General features: G+C 42.5%; 1 protein-coding gene across 1 annotated transcript; it reads left to right on the forward strand.

Annotated features, from left to right (window-relative positions):
• The first annotated feature begins 282 nt into the window (after nucleotides 1-282).
• NOP58 (NOP58 ribonucleoprotein) lies at nucleotides 283-23,331 on the forward strand. The gene is made up of 15 exons (XM_008949333.1): nucleotides 283-427; nucleotides 2,288-2,456; nucleotides 4,071-4,123; nucleotides 5,694-5,818; nucleotides 6,746-6,882; nucleotides 8,008-8,072; nucleotides 9,337-9,471; nucleotides 10,359-10,504; nucleotides 11,444-11,570; nucleotides 12,210-12,373; nucleotides 13,068-13,202; nucleotides 14,651-14,712; nucleotides 17,183-17,316; nucleotides 22,112-22,233; nucleotides 22,999-23,331. The coding sequence occupies exons 1-15, from the start codon at nucleotides 283-285 to the stop codon at nucleotides 23,053-23,055; spliced, it is 1,776 nt and encodes a 591-aa protein (XP_008947581.1). The 3' UTR covers nucleotides 23,056-23,331.
• The last annotated feature ends 402 nt before the right edge of the window (nucleotides 23,332-23,733 follow it).

The raw sequence follows: 23,733 nt of genomic DNA on the forward strand, positions 1-23,733 counted from the left end.
CTCAGCGCCCCTGCAGCGCGGGGGTCTCCGCTGCAGCGCGGGGGTCTCCCCCGCATCGCCTCCTGGCCCAGAGAGGGCGGCGGGTCAGCCGCAAGCCTCTGCCCTTGTTTCACTCGTGTCTTCGTTCGCTGTCAAAATATTCTCTGCAGAGCTGGGCTCTTTTTCGTTTTAAAGCACGTTCCGAAGATTGTCACTGCTAGTTTTTTTTTTTTTGCTTTTGGGGTGGGGTTGGTTGTTTGTGGTGTTTGTTGTATTTTTTTTCCCCCTCGGGGATTGGACAGCATGCACCAGTACAGGCTGGGGACTGCCCTGCTGGAGAGCAGTGTAGGAGAAAGGGCCCTGGGGGCTCTGGTGGAGAGCAGGATGACTGCCCTCGTGGCCAAGAAGGCCAGTGGCATCCTGGGGTGTATTGTAAGGGGAGCAGCAAGTAGGTCAAGAGAGGTCCTCCTGCCCCTCTACTCTGGTGAGGCCACATCTGGAATATTGTGTCCAGTTCTGGGCCCCTCAGCTCAAGAAAGACAGGGAACTGCTTGAGAGGGTCCAGTGCAGAGCCACCAAGGTGATTAAGGGAGTGGAGCATCTCCCTGGTGAGGAGAGGCTGAAGGAGCTGGGTCTCTTTAGCTTGGAGGAGAGGAGGCTGAGGGGTGACCTCATAAATGTCTATAAGTATGTCAAGGGGGAGTGCCAGGAGGATGGAGCCAGGCTCTTTTCAGTGACGTCCAGTAACAGGACAGGGGGCAATGGGTACAAGTTGGAACATAGAAGGTTCCATAAAAATATTAGAAAAAACTTTTTCATGGTGAGGATGACAGAGCCCTGGAACAGGCTGCCCAGGGGGGTGGTGGAGTCTCCTTCTCTGGGGACATTCAAAACCCTCCTGGACACGTTCCTGTGCCATCTGTTGTAGGTGATCCTGCTCTGGCAGGAGGGCTGGACTAGATGATCTTTGAGGTCCCTTCCAACCACTAACGTGCTGTGATTCTGTGAATTTGTGCTTCTGAATTTGGGGAGACAGTCCTGTTCACCCAGGTCCATTTTCAGCAGCTCCCAGGGATGTCCATTGCCAGCATAACTGCTCTGCCTTTATGAAGAACTGCTGTCCTCTGCAAGCTGTGTAGATCTCAGGTATTCCTTTGTAGATGTTGCTCATATCAGAGAAGCAAACAGTCTAAATATTAAGGGCAAATGGGGCATAGCTACATTCTAGATCTTGGAAGACTTTTTTCAGCAAGTCTGGCTATCTTGCAGGACATAAAATATCCATAGGCATGTAATTTCTATAGGCTAACAACTGTTTTAGCAGCTTCTAAGTCTTTATCTCTGTCTACTCCTGTCTCCTTATGGAGACTAAAAATTCTGTAGGCCTCTGGGTGTGAAAGATGAGTGGGAGGAAAGAATCAGCAGGCTGAGGAAAGGAAGACTTGCCTGAGCTTTTTCTGTGCCTCAGGAGCCCTGTGGGAAATCAGTTACTATGTTTATTTGCTCAGCTACTGACTGAGTTTAAAAAAGACAATCTCCTTTGACCAGGGTTTAAAAATCTTCAAGGGAGCAAAATCCATTCCTACACTGCATCAAATTGTATTTGTGTTGTGGGGACAAAACCAGGAGATTCTTGAGTGAGATGTAAAGAGCATAACATTGTGAAGATCCTGACTGTCCTGTTCTCCTGAGCACTTTTCTGGGAATTTGCAGTACACTCTGCATTTTGGGAAATGTGTGTGGGCTCTAGGCGTGCAGCTGTTAATCTTGTGCTGTTTAAAACAGAGGGATCCCCTGTACAGAGATGGGATTAAGCCATTGCTGACTCTGAGGTAATTCTTGGCTCAGCTGATTACCAAACTGTGGTGAAAAGTCATCTTTATAGTGATGTTCTCTTTCTTCCTTGGGCTAGCTCAGATTAATGAAAATAACTTGTGGGATTGCTCCTTCCTCTGAGGCATCCCAGACATGTTTCTATTTTCCCAGAGCAGTGGCAGGTGTGGTTTTGGGTCACTGGGGTTGTGAATGAGTCCTGTAGAGGAGGTGGAGCAAGCCTACTTTTCCTAGACAAGGAGAGGGTTTTGCTTTAATGTGCAGGTTCAGAAGGACCCAGCCATGATTGAGCAACTCCTGTAATTCAGTTGAGAGTAAAATCTCTGTAGTATTGTGTGTATGTTGGTAGGATAAAGCTGCTGAGAGAGAATGATGAAACTGGAGGTCACTGAAGCTGAGTTTGACTTCATGGGTCTTAACTTGCTGTGGTTGGATAGACTGTAAATATGCTTCAGGTCTTCTCTGCTGAATGCAGAGTTGAAGGTTGTTCAAAAGTGCTTTATAGTTGTGTGGGTGTTGTTTTTGTATGTTGTGTTATGTTGTTTTGTTTTTTTTTCCTTCCTACAGGTTCTGAATGAGAAAAAGCTCCAGGAAGTTGACAGTTTATGGAAAGAATTTGAAACTCCTGAAAAAGCAAACAAAATGTAAGAGCTTTATATGGGGAATAGCAGCCTGGCTTTTGGAAGAACACGACCATGTAGTTACATGCATCTGAAGTTCAGAGAGAAGTATTTGATGTTTATTTGTCAGCATTGGAAAACCTAAAAACTGAACAAGGATAACCTGAAGTGTAATGCTCAGAGAAACTTGGAATATCGAAGTGAAAGAAATAACTGAATTAACTTAATAACTTAAGCTGCAGAAGTCATTACCATGTATCACTAAAGCAAAAAAAGGGAACATCCAAGCATGTAATGCTGGGACTGGCTGAAATGACAGGGTTTTGTGCTCAAAGGAAATGCTTAAAAAAATCCCCAGAGCTCAATGCAGCTGAGATCAGTGGTGTGTGGATCACTGAACTGAGAGTGAGTGTTGCTGCCCATGCTCTGAGTGTCAGCACCACCGTGCAGCTGCACAGGGACTGCAGTGTCCACTACCAAGCTCATCTTTCTAGCCAATTGCCCTAAAGCTGAGGACAACAGTGGATTCCTTCCAAGTCTGTGTAGGGTGTTTTTATTGGAAGATTTCTAACCAGCTTTGGTTATAACAGATACCTCTGAACAAGCTATGCCTTGTGATTTGGATTCATCCTGCTCTGTAGCAGCAGTTAGAGGAGAGGCTGGAATATCCCACATATGCTTGTTTGCAGCCTTGTTAGTCTTGTCTTGGAAACATCATTTTGTCCATTTGCTAGACAGGATGTGGCTCTCAATGGATCTCTGCTCTGATCAAAGTAATTCCTATCTGCCTCTCTGGAAAGGCATCATTGTAAGCCTGGAGCTTCTGTTGGGCTCTGCTTAAGCATTCAGGTTTATCTCTGACCTTGCTTCCTTTGCAGATACTTGACTCACAAAGAGCAGTGGTTAATCAGAACAGGATTAGTCAAATGCCTGTCCCTGATGAGGAATTTACTGGATTCAGATGGCTTCTTAACTGTAACTGTAGATATCAGCACCACAGACTGTGCCAGGGGAAGAGGGAAGCTGGACCTGAGGACCTGGCACGCTGGTTAAGAATTTTCTGTTGTTTTAGGCCCAGCTCAGAAGTTGTATTCTAACATCTAATTACAGGGGAGGACTTGAGGATTCATGGGCAATGAATCAGTTCTGTTTTAAAGTCTTTGAAGATGCATTTGGTTAAAAATGAAGCACATTAAATGTGCAGGATGCATTCCACAGAGGCAGAAGGTTCCCTTTTGAAGATGAGTGGGAAGGTGCTATCATCAGTCAATCAGCAGCAACACCTCGTTAATCAGGGTGTAGTGTTGCAGTTTGAATGGATATCTGCCCTGGAATATGAACTCCAAGACAAAAAGGGAGCTTAAGTTTTCTGATTACATTGGTACTAGAAATACTAAATCAAAATTCCTTTTTTTTTTTAAATAAATTTTGTGAGACCCACCTGGAAAGTCACATCAGGTTCAAACGTAGTATTCAGGGTTAGTGCTCTTCTTTCTTTTTGAGGGTCTGGGTATTTATCTCTTTTGCAGTCTTAGGGAGAAAAGGGGAACTGTAATAGCAGAGGCAAAAGGAAAGTTCAAGGGTTCTGGCATCTGGTTTATGTCCATTTGTTTACACACTTGTATTTTTGTTCTGTAGAGTAAAGCTGAAACACTTTGAAAAATTCCAGGACACAACAGAAGCACTTGCTGGTGAGTGAGTTAACACTGTTCTTACAAAAAAAAGAAACATCCCTGTCATCCACCACTTCATTGATTGTTTACCTCTGTCCTTGATCTATTTCTCTCCTTAGTTGTTAAATATTTTTCAAAGTCAACCATTTTGTTGTTTTACGAAGTCATCTATCTCCTCTATAGTGAGGTAGAGATGCAGTGAAGTCTAGTTTTTTCCTACCATGTTTGTTTTCCAAGCAGCTCACTGATGAGCCCCATGCAGAAGGTTTTGGCTGATAGATGTTGCCTGTTGTCAATGATGGATTCTTGTTGAAGCTGAGCACAACTGATTTGAGTCAACATTTCGTCACTACCACTGAGACAACAGATGGGTAGCAGAGGCCATAGATTACAATGATCCTTGTTTTATGCATGCATATAATATCTGATTTTTCAGCCTAAGAAAATGCCTGTATTACACTTAGAAGAAATGGAGACACCACCATCATACGTGAGATGCAAGTGAAGCAACTGAGATTGCAGCTGCCATATATTCCCTCTGGCATATGTTTGGGTTCTGTTGCTTTTGTATGATTGGATTCAGATCATGTGTAGTTGGGCTGATTGAAAAAAAATTTTAAACCCTGACAGAATAATACAACACCCCCCAAAACTACTTCTACTTTATTTCAGGTTTACTTATCTTTGAAATGGGAGGGAGTATTCAGACTTTCAATATCACATTTATTTTGAAGGGAAGACTGTGTGGCTCTTTTAGGTAAGCTAGGACCTATTGGCCAGTGTGAAAGGTGGAAACTTATCTCCCTTGTAGATGGGAAACTTAGCACAGCACTTAGATTTAACCCTTAGATTTCATTAAGCTTCTGAAAATCAAAAATCACTGCCTTCTTCTCTGTTTACTATGATGAAGGTGTTGAGTCAGTCACAGACATTCAGTGGAGCACAGAGCTGACCCACAAAGACAGTGCCTGCCCTGCCTAAAATATACTGTGTGGGATTGTGAAACTTTTACAGATCTATTAATACTTGAGAATGAAGAAGGCCCTTTTAAAATTCTTCAGTCTATGTGCTATATTAAAAGGGTTCATGTCTGACTGCCCAGCCAGTGTGTTTGGCATCATTCTGTGCTGGGCTTTGGATAGTACAATATCATCATCAGGGGGTGCAGATAAGCCATAACTCAGTTTAGGATATGGTTGCTGACTAAGGGACCTGGAAAATGGTTGGTTAATTAAATGATAGACCACGTTCCCTTATAACCTTGCCTTCAGAAATGTTAAACATATGTCTTAAAGAAGCATATGGCATACTGTTTGTAGAGGCCCTTAAAGAAAATTGACAGATCTAGCACTGAAACCACATTGAGAAAGGAGAGGCAACAGTGAGAAGGGTTTTTGATTTAGGCCTCCAAAGGAGCAAGTATCTAATTTTCTTCTGTTTTGATTTTAGCCACTCTGTGACAAAGTAGTATTGCAGCTCAGGTTAGAGCTACTGTAGGCAGTTAAAGCAAAAAGACCAAGTAAAGAATACTATTTTAAAGGGTTTTAGGAGGGGAAAGAAATGACATCTTTGCTTTTGTTTTATACAGCATCCACAGCTCTTGTAGAAGGCAAGCTCAGCAAGAACTTGAAGAAAATTCTCAAGAAGATAGTAGCAAAAGATGCCCATGAACAGTTGGCAGTAGCAGATGCCAAACTTGGAGGTGTCATAAAGGTGATGATTGATTTTGCCATTCTTCCTTTTGTCCCATGCTACTGAAGCCTTATAATCAGGTTCCAGAGATTTTGCCAGCATTAGCAGTGGGTCAGGCTGCCCGAGCAGTGCTTGCAGTGGGAGCTGTCTGATCCTTGCTGTCAGATGGGTGCTGCATGTATGCTGGGAAGAGGTGGTCTTGAGTACATGAGTGAAGTGGAACTGCACTGAGGTGTTCAGGTTTGCCTGATTTCACACTTAATATTGATTAGAAGGTCAGCAGATGAAAATATTAACTTCCATAATACCATCCAGAAAAAAAGGGGAGGGAGGAATCAAACAAAACCAGTCAGGCAGATGTACTTATTCCTCACTAGGAGATGCATCAGTAGTGGGGTGATGACATCTTGAGAGACTGGTGTATGCTGCAAAATGAGGATTTGATGTTAAAGTGATAATACCAAGGACTCTGAACTAATTATTCAGTTTTGTTCTCTGAAAGACTCAAAGCCTCCAACCCTTGATGACATTTTGGGAGACAGGTGTATGCTGCAAAATGAGGAGGATTTGATGTTAAAGTGGTAATACCAAGGACTCTGAACTAATTATTCAGTTTTGTTCTCTGAAAGACTCAAAGCCTCCAACCCTCTACTTCTGAGTTTTCTGTGGCCAAACTGTTCCTAGAAAACAGCAAAATTTTGAATCTTTGGTTCAAGTGTCTACATGGCAGATGGAGCATTAATTATAAATCTCTTCAAACTGGAATTGTAACTGTGTGGAGAGCTGGGGGTGTCACTACCTTGAGCATCAAAGATGACTGAAACTGTTGTGTGATCACAGAATTGCAGGGAGAAGACCAGGTACAATGAGATAAGGCTACTGGAAGAGGGGCTTTAGAGGAATGTAATTGCTATGCTTGACTTTGGACTGTTGATTTGCATCCTGCAGGACAAGCTGAATTTGAGTTGTATACACAGCCCCATGGTTACAGAGCTGATGAGAGGAATCCGCTCGCAGATCGAAGGGCTCATTACAGGCCTCCCTTCTCGGGAGATGGCAGCTATGTGCCTGGGTCTGGCACACAGGTGAGTCTGAGCAGCTCTGCTGCACCCCGGGTCTGCCCCACTCCTGTCCCCTCGGCTGTGCTGAAGTGTTTGTAGGTATGTGACATGGTCTCTAAGTCAACACACATTGGTGTCTGAAATCTCGTTTTATGAAGGAAGGGCTTTCTGGTTTGCTCCCACCCTTTAGGGAGAGGCTTTGTCTTCACCCAGGGTTGAAGTTGATAGCTTTTCTTTGCATGTTACATACTTCAGGATTTGATCTGAAATGTCTTTGTAGCAGTCAAGTGAGTCATTTAAAAGTTCATTCCTACAAGGTGAAGACCCATGATGTGCTGATTTATGCCAGAATAAATACCCATGTAATGCATAATGTAAATGGTAAAGGCAGAGTTGTCTCCCCACCTTGCCCTCGCTGCCTTTCAGGTTTAGTGGAGCAGTACTTCAGTACAAAGTTGTTGGATCAGCATGGGGTCAAGCATTTGTTCAAAAGTAACTTTTAATCCATATTCTGACATGAGCTTGTCCTGTCCATGAGCCGTTGGCAGGTTAGAGAACTGCTTTGTTGTAGTTAGTACCTTAAAAATAGATATGTGTTTGCTTAGAAAATGGACATTAATATTGAAAAAGGACTTTGAAGATGCAAGACCTCATTGATATCAAGTGTCTTTTTCTGTGGCATACTGACAAATTTTAAATATACATTAAAGCCAGATGGTAATGGGATTTCTCAGACAATCAGAATCTGTTCCAGGAAGTTTCTTCTGTTGCTGATATTTGCTGCTGGGTAGGTAGAGCTTTGTGGATTGCCTTCAGCCACTGCAGAACTGGAAGTGCTGTTGTCAAATATATTTTGTGGGGAACCATGAAGAAAGAAACAGCCACTTTCCTGCCACAGCACTCATGTTGGGCCTGCTGCACGTGGCACAGATAGCCCTGACTTTCCCTTTCAGCCTGGTCACGGGTGGGATGGACATGTGTCAGAGCTGTTGTGAAACTGGTGTCAGTGTGGCTTCTGGCCACGGCTGAGAGTGCTCAGCACAGTGCTGAGCTGATGAATGGATGTATGGACAGCTGTATTAACACACAGGAGGGGCAGGTGGGACACACTGCAGCAGGATGCTGATGAAACTGTATTTGTCTCCCCAGCCTTTCCCGGTACAAGCTGAAATTCAGCCCAGACAAAGTAGATACCATGATTATCCAGGCAATTTGTAAGTATATTTAGAGCTTAAATTATTAATGAATTTGGCTTAGGGTAGCTGACTTATTTCCATTGGTTACAGAAAGGCATTGCTGTCGATGTCCTCCGAGCATGTTTCAGGAAGTTGGGTATTGGTCTTCAGCTAGGCATAAAGTCTGTTTTCTTAACAGGGTTTTCCACAGAGCAGGAACATTTCTAGAGTTGTACAGTAAACTGGCATTAACTTTTCCTTGGCATAGAGGTCAGCTGGAACACAGGCAGTGTTAGTTCTGTCCTCTGAGGACTTCAGTTCCCAATGTGCCTCCGTTCTGGGTGGTATTGGGAGAATACTCCCCACAGGACCATATTTTTTGACCTTTCATTTTAGTGGTATTTTGTGTAGAGGGCAGTGTAGAAATAGGCTCTTACGTTGGGCATGTAAAACCCACTGCAGCATATAATGCTGCATTCCATCTTCTTGCTTTCTTAATGGAAAACACTGAAATTCTAAACACAGCTAGCAAAGCCCATTCCTCATTTTTCCTTGAAGACATCCACATCATAATCAGCACACTTGCTGTGAAGCAGTGGTGAGGAATTCTGCTTGGAGTGTTATTTCCCAGGCTGTTGTCAATGATGAAACAATAGTTAAGCTGAAATTAATGATTTAATTCAGTTCCTTCGTCACTACCACTGAGACAACAGATGGGAATGTTGGTATTGCATTAGTGGGAAATGTTTTAGCCTCAGGGCTCTGCAGCAATATATGCTGTGGGTGTTATGTTGTAAATCCAGTTATTGGTCATATCTGGTAAATGATGAGCCTGTTGGATTTGTGTTGGGTATATTTATATTATAAAGGCAACTAAAGGGCTTAATGTTTAAGTCAAGTAACTGAATGCACGGTCGGTTTCTCACCATGAAAACATTCTTCCTTAAAGCTTATTAGATGGCTCTGTTTTACATCAGTCTTACGTGTAGCACTTTGGCTGGCTGGGAGGAAGAATAACTGGCTGCTGTTCCCCTTCCAGGGGAATGTGCTTTGCAGCTGTTAAAGGATTCTGTCCAAGACAATCTCAGTGATGAAGCTTTCAGGTCACACTCGTGGCAGTTGTGATATTTCTATAATATTGTGCCTGGGATTATGCAGTTCTTTGAAAAGTAATGACTTCTAATGTACTGCAGCATATGTTCCATTTCTGTCTTATGGGGTGAAATACTTCAGTTGTTCATTTCAAAGTTTTCCATTTTTGAATTACCTTTTTAGAGTAAAAGTCCATTCTTCTTTCTCTTAGCACTTCTTGATGACTTGGACAAAGAACTGAATAACTACATCATGCGTTGCAGGGAATGGTATGGTTGGCACTTCCCTGAACTGGGCAAAATCATCACAGATAACCTAGCATATTGTAAATGTGTGCGAAAAGTTGGTGAGTAATGAGGCCTTGAGGCTGGGGAATGCTGCATGTTCATACACAATCCATTGGTGGCAATGAGTTTTGTAGACCAGTGGCTCACTCACCCAGCTAGTCACGACCCTATATACCACCCTGCCTTCAGCAGCAGTGTACATGGGGCTGGTGGAAAAGTAGCACATGCTTGCTTGGGTATGCTGATGAAAATTATCATTTCAGAGTTTTAAGAGAAAGCAAATACCATATCCCTAGTCGACCACCAGCATATCTTCTGGGAATCATAGTTAGTCAACACTCCACTCTGACAATTAGCTGCCAAAAACTGAGGTGAAGATAATTGCTGCCTGTTTGCAACTGTTCTTGGAGACACCAACTGCTGTAATAACTCATAAGAGCAGAAAGAATGACCAGTTTAATATTTTGGACACCTGCCCCATCCCTTAAGCATGTGCTTTGTATTTATGATTTTATTTATTTAAAAACAGAACAAAACAACAGCTTTGCAGTCCATAGGGAGATTTGTGGTTTTAAGGGAGCTTTTCTCCCAGTTGTAGGAAGAATTTTACATAGGTTTGCTTGGTGGTAAATAACTGCTTACTTCCTGGAATTCTTCTTTGTAATCTTGTGACTGAAAATTTTGCAGCAAGCAGCTACTGAAAAAGTGAAGTATGCAGTATTACAGAATAAGGGCGTTTTCCTACTTTAATATTAAATATTTCCAACCGTTCTCAGCTAGTACAAACATTAAGTCAGAACATTGACATATATTTGGGGAGTTTGGAATAAGATGGTAGCAGACTTGAATCACTGTTATTTTGTCCTTTTATCTTCATCTGTTTCTGTGCCTTTTTACTGGTTCATTTTGCTGCCAGCACAAGCATGCTTTTATCTGTCCCCCACAGGAGACAGAAGCAATTTTGCCTCCTCTGATGTTTCTGACATCCTACCAGAGGAGATTGAAGAGGAAGTGAAGGCTGCTGCTGAGATTTCTATGGGGACAGAAGTATCAGAAGAAGATATAAGCAACATAATCCACCTCTGTGATCAGGTATGCACACGGGGATGAGTAGCAGTGGGAGCTCCACTTTAGCCATAACAGTCTCTTCTACCAAGGCAGGATTTTCCCAGGGTGTTGCTAGCACACTTGTGATGGCAGTGATGATTCCTGCATTGTTGCTTTCCTGATGTACAGACGTGAGGGTGCACAGTCACTACCTCATCTGAGCCATCTCAGACTGTTGGTGTCTGCACAGAGTCTTGCGAAAGCGGCAGTCCTGTTTTGGGGGGAATTTTGGCATCGTTGTGCTTTTAAGTCTTTGAGATTATGGTACTCCATGGGCTCTTTTTAATCTGTCACTTTTGAAGATAGGTGGTAAACTCTGGATCAGAAGTGTAGCGCTGAGTTCCTAAAAGAATTAGAAGCCCTATCTTGCATTCATCTGGATTGTATGTGAACTCCCTCTGCCTTCAGTGGTGCCAGCTGGATCTCTTTGTGACTTTACCAGGGAGTGGCAGGGTTAGGAGTTCCTGCTCTTGGTCTAGACTGGGCTGCTTTATGTGCATTCTAATTGTGTGTATTTGTGTGGAACAAGTAAAGAGCATTTATCCCATTTCAGGAGAATGGTGGCAAAGATTTATGTGAAAACTGAATGTTCCAGGGTTTTGTCCTCAAGAAAAAGTCCTTACTAGGTATTTTTGTTCTGCTTCGCTGTCTTGGGCATATTGTCAGCTCCTTTATCAGGAGCTTTCCTGAGGAAATAAGTCACATAAGGGAATAAGCAGTACAGATCCAATCTACATAGTGGATGGAGCTCTGCTCTGGGAATATGCCCTATATAAAGCTTTCTATACCTCGGGCTCTTGGCTGTCTGCATTTTGTTAGTCTCCTTCATTGGAATTCTCAGCACTTCCTCATCTCAATATATTTAGCTCTTCATATTTGTTGTTCAGCTAATACTAACTCCTGTTGGCACACTGTCTGTGGCAGGTGATTGAGATCTCCGAGTACCGGACGCAGCTGTACGACTACCTGAAGAACAGAATGATGGCCATTGCTCCCAACCTCACCGTCATGGTGGGGGAGCTGGTTGGGGCAAGGCTCATTGCTCATGCAGGTGGGTCAGACTGATCCGTGAACATAAAGCTTCGGTGACCTCATCAGAGGTTTTCTCTGAGGAGCTGGTTAGCTGAAAGTTGTGCAAGGCCCTGGTGAGCATCCTGTGGTGAAGGCAGCTCTTGGATCAGAGGGTGCCAGCAGGAGCTTGGGAGTAGTCGGTGATGACAACGTTCTCAGTTGGCCCGAATTCTTTCTGGAATATGAGGGCAACTTAAGTCACTACCTCTTCTGAGACACTTACTGAGCTTCCTGCTGATAATCCAGTCACTTCTGAGGTAAAATGCTGACAAACTGGCATAAGGCTTTTAGAGTCAGGCTGGCCCAAGGTAGCAGCCTTACTTCAGTTATCTATGCCGCAGTTCTGTAATGCCACACTCCTGCTCCCAGGCTTTGCAGCAGTCATTACTCCAGTGGAATATGCTTCATTGAGGCAGCCTTCCTTCCTGTTGCTGAAACCAAAACAGTTAGTTGAAGCATGAAAGACTGAAATGGCTTACCTGTCTTTCAGAAAATGAACATGAAGCAGCTTGTGTAGAAATAGATGGCTCTGAGCTTCCTACTTTTGAGTAGCATAGAAATCTAGCCTCCTCCTTTGCTAGCTGCTCCTCTGACAAATTACTGTGTCACTTCCTTCTAGGTTCCCTCTTGAATCTGGCAAAGCATCCAGCTTCAACAGTTCAGATACTGGGTGCTGAGAAAGCACTCTTCAGAGCACTGAAGTCTAAACGGGACACACCGAAATTTGGCCTTATCTATCATGCTTCCCTAGTGGGACAAACTAATGCCAAAAACAAAGGAAAGGTGAGTTGCAGAATTGTTTACAAGTGTGGCTTTTTCCAGAGCATGAATATCTCTTGATTAAAAGGTTTGAGCTTCACAGTGAAGCTCTTTCCATGGCTTGCTTCACTGTGATGCTTCGTGGTTATGTGAAACATGCCACCTTCCCACAAATATTTGGATGTCATTTCTGTTAAAAAAGTGAAGGGGATTGTCTATTTGACACATCAGAGCAGTAGCATTTGCATTCCTACTGAACTGTCACTTAATGCTGGCTTTCTTCAGGGGTGTGTTAGAACTTTTACATGATGGTAAACTTAGCTGGTACAGGCTTGAATCTTGCTTGGAAATTGGACTTTTGTTGAGCTGGAGCTCGTAAACTTTTGTGCCTTGCTTTTAAAGAGCTTGGGCTTTTATAATGCAGGTGGATGAATGTGTTCTAATTGTGGAGAAAGCTATCCAGCTGGAAATGAACACCCCAGGCTAACTTGATCTAAAGGTCTGGATAGGGTGAGATATGTATAACTTGCTGTCTCAGATGTAGCACCTTATTTTCTTGATAGATGGAAACATTAATGGTATTTCAGTGTTGATAGAATGATGTGCTAAATGGTTTTTGGCCTATACACTGCTAGTAAATGGTTACTTTGTGGGTATGGATTCCAGAGCAGAGTGAATCATTACATTTAGCATTTAATATTCTTTTTGGCTCTTCCAGATTTCTCGAATGCTGGCAGCTAAGACTGCCTTGACTATTCGTTATGATGCCCTTGGAGAGAACACCAGTGCTGAAATGGGAGCTGAGAACAGACTAAAAGTAGAGACAAGACTGAGGCTTTTGGAAGAGAGAGGGGTAAGTCTAGCAGGAGGCTGCACGAAGCTGATGTTCTTATTGATGGTGTGGTTTTCTGAGGCACTGCCGAGTCTCTTCCCTTCATTCACTTGCATGATCTAGTGTCACCCTTGTTCTGTAGTTTTCTTCCAGTCTTACTTGAAGCAGTAAGGTTTGTAAGATTGCTGCATCCATTTGTGTGGATGTCAGTTTTTCTTGTGTATGTGCCTGTGTTCATTTACATTATACTGAAAAATCTGGCTTCTGAACAATGTGAATAAGATCATACCTTTACATTACATTCTACTACATCTCTGTACTAATGGCAAAGATATACTTATTACTTCATAGCTGCTTTCTCTTCACCTTAAAATAAAGCACACTTCATTTTTCTCCTCCACCTCACACTTTCCACCATGGTTCCCCAAAATCTGAATACTGGTCATGCTTAGCCTTAGGGGCTTTCTCTGTAGCTAGAACAAGATGTTATTCTGCAAATTGCTGCATTGCCCTCCCGTCATCTAATGTGGATCCTGCCTCCCTGTACTTGCTGTTCCATCTGTTGCCATTGGCACAGCCTGCTAGGGGAATGTAGGGTTCAGTCTCCTCTTTTAGGTGGCATGCCTGCTGCATGTGCTCTTGTAAATGACGACTAGGTTCAGCCTTCCCAACTAGAAGATGTGATACTAATGCTGTAGTACTGGCATTGGTAGAACAACAACAACAGAAAAATCCAGAAAAAAACCTGCCTGCTCTTCCTTGAGCACTTCATGGGTGGAGGGGATACTTCTCGAAACAACGGCAAGGAGACATGTTAATGCCAAACCAAACTGATCACCTGGCAAGTACAAATATTAATTCCAATTCTGCCTGGGGCCTGTACTGTTGTTTTAAGAATGCCTTTTTGCCAGGCATAGGGTGACAGCTGTCCTCATATGCAGGTATCCTTGGAAAATAAAAACCCAAACTGCACAATTTTGAGCTGGTCTTGGAAGTTGAGGTATGATGTATGTCATGTGGCCATGGTATGTTTGATTCAGAATCAGATACCCTTCAGTTGAATTGGGCTCTTGAAGAGCTGTGTTAGAAAGGCACATGCCCTTCCTTGACAGCTGCCTTCATATGAGGTATCCTTGGAAAAAAAAAACAAACTGCACAATTTTGAGCTGGTCTTGGAAGTTGAGGTATGATGTATGTCATGTGGCCATGGGATGTTTGATTCAGAATCAGATACCCTTCAGTTGAATTGGGCTCTTGAAGAGCTGTGTTAGAAAGGCACATGCCTTTCCTGCCTCACGTGTATCCCTATTCTACTTGCTGGTTTAAGACTTGAACGTGTACACGAGATCCTGACCAATAATACATGCCTATCTTTCAATTTTTAATTCCTTTCAAGAGCTGTAGAACTTGTGTTGTAAATGGTTTTCATTATGAGTAATTTCTTTTTCACTTCTAAATTTTTCTTGTAGATAAGAAGAATAAGTGGCACTGGGAAAGCCTTGGCCAGGACAGACAAGTATCAAAACAAGAGGTGAATAGTTTTTCCTTTCAACATGGCTGAGTATAAATGACTCATTTTATTTCTAGGAAGATTTTTGGTTGTGGTCTGAGTTGACAGAAGATTCCAGAAGAAATTTTCTGTGCTCTTCAACACTGATGACAAGTCTTGTTGCTAATGGGAATTTCCATTTTCCCCACATTTTATAGTTGTGGTAAAGCCAGTGAAGTGGAGAAACAGTCCTGATTTTTCTAATAGTAAATGACTGATGTCATCAGATAACAAGTACATTTAGACGTTATCATCATGAGCCCAAAAAGCTGAATAGTATAGGGATTTAATATGTAGCAGCTTTATTTAATATAACTCTGAATAACTAGAACTTGAGAAAAATCAGTTGGAATGAGTTTCTTTGATATGGAAGCTGTGCTAAAGACCTACTTAGTTATATTATTCTTAGAAAAAGAAAAAAAAAGACGTTTGTTTTGAGCAAAGCTTCACGTCCTTGTTTAGGTACTGTACAGAATAAGTATCTTAAGCAACAGATAGGGTCTGTACTCTAGCCACTGTTAGAGCAGCTACTGCTGCATGAAGTGGCACTTAAATTGCAACTGGGACAGCTGAACATCCAAGGATTTGAGCAGGTTATTATTAGTCAGAGCTGTGACATCTGGGGTTTTCGCTTAATTTGGTTGCAGGTTTCTTGCTTAGTTAGCTTGGCCTGCTTATTTTGCTGAACATTTGGTGTAGTAGAGCTCAAGTGCTCAGCAAAGCCAGGGCTGGGTGCTAGTTCTGTGAGGAAGGAAAATAGTGCTGTTGCACCCATCTGCAGTCCCCAAACATCTTTCTGAAGACAGCTGCAACTTTGATTTCCATACTCGAGACATTTCAAAGCATAGCAATGGTTTTTGAAAAGACACCATCAGTAAATGAAGCATCAGGGTGTGTAAGGAGGCAGAAGCTTAGGGAGGAGGGCATTCAGGAGACAACACACACGCTGCTTTTTGACCTCTCAAAGTAAGGAGTCATGAATACCTGCCAGGACATGTTTCTACTGCTAGACATGCTTTGCAAACATGTCTAGGCTTGGGGGAGAGACTGGAGATAGTTCCTGGCTGTTTGGCTCAGTCTGGCTGCCTAAAAGGGAAGCTAACTCACTCCCTGACAAACTGTTCCTATAGCACAAAAATGGCAATACTGCTGCTTTATGGAGATTGTTTGAAGGGCTGAACAAGTTTAAAAGGAAATTGGCAGGAATCTCTTAGTCGTGCATGGAGCTGTAGATCCCGTGTGAATTTGCTACCTCAGAGCTTAATTGTGAGGTAGTTTTTAGAGATGAGCTTCAAATGAAACATTTCAATATGCTTTCCAAAAAAGGTGTGAAAGAGTGCATTACCTGTCTTTGGCATATTTGTTTGCTGATGGCTTTATTTATTTTTAATTAGCAGCAGTATATTGACAAGCCAGTGAGCTTTTGCCTGGGTTTAACTGAAGCAGAGTCCACTGTTTGCAAAAGGCTGTGTAGTCAGTTTTTGTAAAGCAACATGCCGTGTTACCCATAATTTGTGATGATTAGGGGAGGAATTGATGGTGCTGTCTGCTAGCATTACCACATCCTTCCCAGTCTAGCCACTAGCCTCAGCTGCTTGTGTAACCTGTGCAAGGTAGCTACTTCAGATTGCTACTTCAGATTCCTGCTTCAGAGAAGTTTGGGTGCTCAGTATGTGGCTGGAGGGGAACAGGTTAGACTTACTGTTTTGTAACTGTGCCCTTCAGTATGGGTTCTGTTCTGAATAAGAAAAAAAAAATGCTTCCTTACTGTGAGATGCTTCAGTTACTCTGCAAAGGTCCAAATAAAGAACACTGAGTTTGAGTGGCTGGTTCACTGTAGAGCAGTTTGGGACTGAACAAAGGAGCATGCAATAATATTTGAGACCAGGCAGTTTGAGACACAATTAGGTATATGAATGTCTCATTTAGCTGGTGATACAAGTGATAGAGAGATGAGCCTTAGCATTACCATTCTTCCTGGTAGTGCCCCATAAAGGTAACAGTGGAGAAGCAGTGCAGAAAAAGCAAAATTAAATCTACTATCCCTGTGTGTGTATATATATATTAATTAACCTTAGGGTATGCTTGTATGGATTTACCAAAGCTATGCTAGAAGGGCTTTCAGCAGCAGATGGATCAATCTAATTGGGTAATTTAAGGACTCTGTGGAGCTGTGAACAGCTATAAACCAGAACCAAACTCTTATTTAATTCTTCTCTTCTGTTCAGGTCTGATGGTTGTACTTCATGAGGTATCTCCTGTAGTCTGGATGAGTAATGAACCATTTGTGTATTGGAGAAAGGGTTTTGCTACCTGTAGGTACCGTTAGCAAGATAGATCTGCCAGTATTCTCAGGAGGTTGTGTTGGAAAGCTTATGTTCAACTGCAGGGTCTTAGCTGGGGGCTAGCTCTTCTTTTTGTTACTTAAACAGACTTGCTTTTTTCTTTACAGTGAAGTAAAAGTATTTGACCCATCTGGTGACTCCACGCTCCCTGCAGTTTCTAAGAAACGCAAAATTCAGGAGGTGGACAAACAAGACACAGAGGTTGCTGTGAAAGCAAAGAAGTTCAAAGCAGAGATTAAAGGTTAGTTGCTGCATCTGTGCTGCTGGCATGTTGCTGTGTGCATTGTGCAGTGGTGCTTAACAGAGCTAACTACAATACCTGGTTACCCTCCCTGGGTATAGGGGTGTATTTAAAAAAAGTAATAATCACCTGTGGACTGACGCCTGACTGCATTCAGTTGGCTTTAAATATCTGCTTTTAAACACTTGTAAGCATATAAGAACATTTAAAAACAAAACTATTTGTATTCATCTTGCAGAATTTCTTGCTCAACAGGGTCATATATAGTGGGGCTCAGATTTTTTTGTATTATGATACATTTTGAGAAACATTCTCTCTCTTTGTCTCAAGTGTGCGCTTCAGTGTGCACATTAGGCCTTAATGGCTGGCCTAATACTTGCTATGATAGTGGAGAACCCAATGTATAAATTGGGAGGGAAAAAAAAGGAAATGGAAGATGACTTTGAGTCACTTCAGTGAGACTGAGCCAATCTGGGTGTGAGCCACTTCCAGGTTTTGTCAGCTACCCATGCCTGCAGCAGGTGAGGCCTGTCAGAGCCTTCCCTTCTTGCCCTCCTCTGTGCTGCTGTGTTCTGAGTAACAGAGTGCAGTTATCTGGTTCTGTACCTCTTCAGGCTCAGCTGACACTGAGATCTTTCCATTTGCCTGTTGGTTTTGTGTATGTAGATGGAACGAGTTGTAGAAACTTAAACTTAGCTGAGAATTAAACTGGAGGAAGAATCTTTTGTGCTTTAAAGCTGAGATCTGTGTCCCAGCTTGTTCTGTTGTGTGTCTCTGTCTCATTATGATAAGTACAAGTACTTTGGAGGCTTGAACTTTGCCCATTTGCTTTTTGGAGCATGTGGATTCTCACAGCTACTGCTTTTGATAATCTTTTGAATTAACTTCCCTTATTATAGTCTCAGAATTGTTTCCTTGGGCTTCCCTTGCGTTATCAAAGCAAGTGTTGAGATCTCACAGGTGTGAGCTCCTCACGGGTGGAATACTACATTCATTCCAGCTTGGTCTCTTACACTGTGAATAGGATATTTCCAGTCATAGATCTGTTCAGTGGTTCATGCTTTTCCTATGCAAACTTGCTTGGTTTTGCTTCATTTGCTTTATTGAACATTGATACCTCCTGGTGTAGGGCTTTGGTGGAGCTTAGCAGGTATCCTTGACCTACCAAGAATCATTTGAGTTGTATAGTGCTCAAAATACTCATGGATTACTGAAATCTGTGCAGTTTGCTTGTCTGGTTTGTTTTAAATCTCCCAAAACCTGAAGTGCAGGACTATCTGTTACTTCTCTTCCTGAAAAGGTAGGGCATCCTTCAGATGTGGGGGCCACAGCTCCTGCTTCTCCACAGTTCCTCCTATCGACTCGGTCATTTTATTTGGATTCTTAGGCATTAGAACTAACTGTGCCAGTTGCTTCAGACTATGGGAGAAGTGTTTTTTGGAGAGCTTATTTATCATATCACCTGTATGCAGAACGAATCTCTTCAGCCTGTCCTCTTGTACCCTTTAAGATAGTACTGCCCCTGTGAGTACAAATTCTTGCATCTGACCACCCAGCAAAGCACATGAATTTCCCTGACACATGCCAGACAGACCATGACTTTGTTCTTTCCCAGTATGGCTGCACAGTGGTGCTCTGGGAAGTTTGAGGAGTTCACTAAGTCCCATAATATGTCAAGGATAGCAGAGGAGGCCCCAGCATTAAGACTTATATTGCACGTCTGCTTGAATATGCATCATCCTTTAACTTCTGCAGTCCTTGACTCTGTTCATTTTGGTGCAGGGTTCTGTTAAGCTTTTCCCTGGTTAGAGATTACACATCCAGTGTCATGAAAGAAATCTCTGCCCCCTTCTTCCCTGTGCTGTTTGAGCGGCTGCAGGATAATGGGGGTGGTGGAAAACCAGTGCAGGAAAAAGAAGGAATTCTTCAGCCAGGTCCATTCTGATCTAGTCTGTATTACAAGAGGAAGGTGAGGGGCAGGAATAAGGTGGGAAGCTGCCACTGAAAATTTATTTATCAGACTATTGCTTTAGTATTTATTGTAATGAGGGACAATATTTTGCACGGTGCTCATCTGAAATGTAAATATTACTGCAAGATGAGATGTGTGGTGTTCTCTCTCTGCCTGTTTTGAGTGCATGTATGGCACTACTTTGGGTAGGAACTGGTGAGGGGTTGGAGGTGAGGCAGGACTTCACAACACTTTCACCTTTTATAATACCTAAAAAGAAACGAAGAAAGGATAGTGCCTGAAACAAGTTATAATCCAATTAAGGAGCTGTCTGTTAAATCCTGTTTTAATGGTGGGGGAAGGGAAATCAGACAGGTGTTTTTCTGACTACAGTCTTCAAAGTTGAATGTGGCTGGACAGATTGCATACCACCAGCAGGGCTAGCCAGTGCCCCCAGTGAAGCATTCAGCTTGCATTTAACCATCAGGGTGTAACAGCAGTTAGTCATTTGGAAGATCTATCTTTTAATTAATGGAGTGAACCCTGCAAGACACAGAGCCTTAAGTGATAGCAACATCATGACATGGCATCTCTATTGGTAGGCAGTGTGATTTGATTGTGTACATGCAGAGCATTATGTGGAGGAGGGGGGGTACATCCAGCTGGTGTGTGAAAGAAAGAAAAAGAAGGAAAAACACAAACCTTAGTGAAAACTGGTGGAAACAGGTGAGTAGACTGCTGATGGTCTTGAGCACTGCACAGGGCAATCAGTCAAAATGCTCTTCTGGGTGTTGCTTTCTGTGCTGGAGAGTGAGGGCTGCTGGCTTGTCAGCTGCTGTGTATCACAAAAGAAATCCCACTGGGCTTGAGTGACTTAGAAGTGTTGCATGCAGAGAGGCAGACCAGCACCCTTGGAGCCATTGTCCTCATTCTGCCTAGGTACAAATACATGAAGTCTTGTGACAAGCTTTGCTAAAAAGCAGCAGCTGAGATCTTCAGGAAGGTGCCTGCTGCTAGCTGAGAGCAGTGACAGTGCCTGTGGGTGCACAGTGCATCATCTGCAGCTGTAGACTGTGACAGGTTCCACTGCCTGCTGGGTCAGACTGGATGACTTTTAGGGTAATAACAAGAAGTTATTTTTCCAAGGTTATTACCCAGTGTTTTGCTGGAAAATGCATAGTTTACCAAGCCAGCTGAGAGAAAGTGTGTTGCATAGTAAAATGTGTGTACTCCTGTTGTACTGTGTACCTTTCATGTAGTGTTTGCTTATCTTTCAGCTACTTTTTATTTCCATCATAGGGAGGTGAGGATACTTATTTCTACGTGTCTTGAATACCTTATGTTTGAGCACTGTTCACTGTGAATTATGTATGGCAGAATCCACTTAAAACTATATTTACCAGTTCCTTTATCTGGAATACTTTGCTCTTTTGCTTCTGGCATTTTTTTTAATGTTAGAAAATGGCATGTGTTAGCTGGCTGTATTTTCCTCTAGTCATGTCTAGCAATTTTTTTTTTTTTCCCCTGAAGCCAATTTTTTTTGTCTGAAGCTTATGTTAGAGGCAAGGATTGAAGTGTATTTTTGACTCAGATTCCTTCTGCTGCCTTGAGGAACTAAACTTGTGACAAAGTACAATCAAGATGTTAGGAGGTTGTGTTTGGGGTTCTTTTTTATAATTCCTCTAGTTTTGTTTGTGGGTTTTTTTTTAAGTGGTGAGTGTGCTTCAAAATTAAATTGGTTTTTTTTTGGTTTTTTTTTTTTTTTTTTTGGAAGGGGAAGTGCAGTGAGAAAACTACTTCTTGAGTCACACCCCCAGTAGCAATTGTACACACCACAAACACCACTGGTTTCAGCATCTGTTTTGTAGCTACTGAAGGACAGTGGTTGCTACGTCATGAACTTATTCATGGTACTGTGCACTGAGAAACTTGGTATCCAGTGCTGACTCAGCTGTACAAATAAACTTAACTTGGCTGTACTGCAGCAACAGCCTGGCTACAGCGTAGGCTGTCAGCTTGGTAATGATTGCTGCTTGATTTCTTTACCTAGAGATTTCTAAGACTGTGGTTTGTATTCTAGAAAATGAGTGGTAGGTCATAGTGCCTTCACCACTGTGATTACTTAGGCCAGCTCTTGATGAATAGTTCTGAGAAATAAACCTAAGAGAGCGTTAGTAAATCTTTCCTTGGGTTAACATTCTGCTCAGCTGATATAAATAATTAAATTCCTGTCTTCTAGGACAGGAAGGAGTTTCTGCTTTTGGCTTTATTTTAGCTCAGCATTAAGAGATCTTCGTGTTTGCCAGTCTATACAGTAAAGAGGACTGGTCTGCTTCTTAGCAAATTCCCACCATTGAGTTAGGGAAATGAGTTGCAAACAAGCTACTGATGGCTGAACACATTTCTAATGTGGGTTTTAGTCCTTCCACTGCTTTTCTGATGCTGGTGAAAATATTTGCCAAACTGTGGATGGTCTGTTTTCAGAAGGAGTACTTGAAGATAATTTGGCACACCAATGAGAACATCCAAGCTTGTTTTAATCTTTGGGAGCAGCATGTAGAAGTGGTGTTTGTACCAGGAGGTGTGAAAAGTGCTGTCTGAACTTTGTCACTTGTACCTTAGGTAGTTGCATATTTTGATTACAGCAGGGAGTAGTCATGCAGGAAAAGACAAAGAGGAGGGAAAATAGATGTAGAGAGATGTAAAGAAGGGGCAGTGTAGTATTCAGTATTTTGCATTCTTACTACCATCATTGCATCCTCTCACATCTCATAGAAAGCTTTTTGTTTTGCTTTTTTACAATCTTAACTGACAACCCACTTTTTTCTTCCTTCTGTAATACAGAAGAGACAACTATAGAAGATGATGAACCTGTCAAAAAGAAGAAAAAGAAAAAGGATAAGGAAAAGCAAGCAGAAGAACAGGAGGTACTGAGTGAGGAACCCCCTGCCAGCCCCACAGTAGAGGTGAGGCAGAATTGCACAACTCCCTGATCCTTTATGGGAATGGATTCTCTCCAAAACATGAGGAGTAAAGGGACAGGGAGGGGGGAATATTCTAACTAATCTGTAGCCTGTGGTACACAAGGACAGTTTTACTCTAGTAACTTGATTTCATGGTATCCACAACTGTGCCATAGAAGATGATTTGCATTTACAGAGTAAGGTCTGGGAGGTATGTGACTGCAGTGCCTCCACATACCAGGAGTGTCTTCCCCATCCTTACTCTGCCTATTCTCAGCACTAATCTACTCTTTGTAGATTTTTTTTTTCCCTAGTGGGGAGGGTATCCCTTGGTGCAGATCCTCAGGCATCTGTCTAGTGTTTAGGACTTGTAGGGAGCAGAGGCTGTGCCTGTTGAACAGATAAAGCATCATTTGATGTCTTCTAGCAACTGTGGAGTGGGTAGGACTAAACCAGACTAGCTGGTTAGTTTTGAAATCCTGGTCTGAACACGAGGTTAAAGTTTTTCCTCTTTGTTCAGGATAGCTACACAGCCTGGCAGAGTGCTGAGCAGCCAGCAGTGTGGCAGGCAGCACAGCTTCCCTTGCCCCCTGGCCCCACCTTGCTGTAAACATCCAGTGCATGCAGCAGTAGAGGAGCAGGACATCTCTGGGGTTGTGCTTTGCTGAGTATGGCAGCTGCTGTGAGTGTGAGCTCTGTTGCCTAGCTACGTGTGTTGCTTTGCTTCTCCATTATGCTTTGTTCATAGCAACATTTGTTTGTTTGCAGAATACAGAGAAAAAGAAGAAGAAAAAGAAGAAAGTAAAAACTGAGGATGAAGACTGATGAGGAGCAGAGGGGAACGTTGGCCCTTGGACAGCTGCTTCAGAGTAGCATTTCTTGACATAATTTCTTTAGCCCCTTGCTGAAAACTGTTAACTTTCCTGCATTGGAAGAGGGCAAGGAGATAGACTTGATAGTTGTCTTCTGCCCTGGTACAGGATATCCCAGTGTCTCTGCTGCTTAGGAGGATGGCTGGTTTTTGCATTTTCTTTTGTTGAACAGCTCACAATACATCCTCTTCTCATATGCAGTCTCCACTTATAAAGAATAAAACATTTTTATGGAAATTTTATGCCTGTCTTTTAACTTGTTTGCTCATTTTTCTAACCATTATCAAGACTATTTATAAGATTTACTGTTTTAAATGAATGATAAGCAAAAAAAAAAAATTTAAATGTGTCCATGTCCTACTGCAGTTTAAAGAGTTCAAAGGCTGTAATAGTCTTAAGCTCTCCATAAAATTGATACAAATATCTGCATAATACCAAAGATGTGTTGAACAGGTGAGGCATGGTACTGAGTCTGTGGTGTAGTTGTGTGAAAGCCTTTTTTAATCATCTTTCAAGCATTTTGGTTTTGCTGCACTGACTGACAAGATTCAGTCATGTTTTGAACTCACATGAGTTTCCACTTGCTTCTGTGCTGATTGTGGCAATGTTCTTCACATGATGGCTGCTTTTT

Source organism: Merops nubicus, unplaced genomic scaffold (genome assembly GCF_000691845.1).
Source record: "Merops nubicus isolate BGI_N331 unplaced genomic scaffold, ASM69184v1 scaffold331, whole genome shotgun sequence".
Lineage (NCBI taxonomy): Eukaryota > Metazoa > Chordata > Aves > Coraciiformes > Meropidae > Merops > Merops nubicus.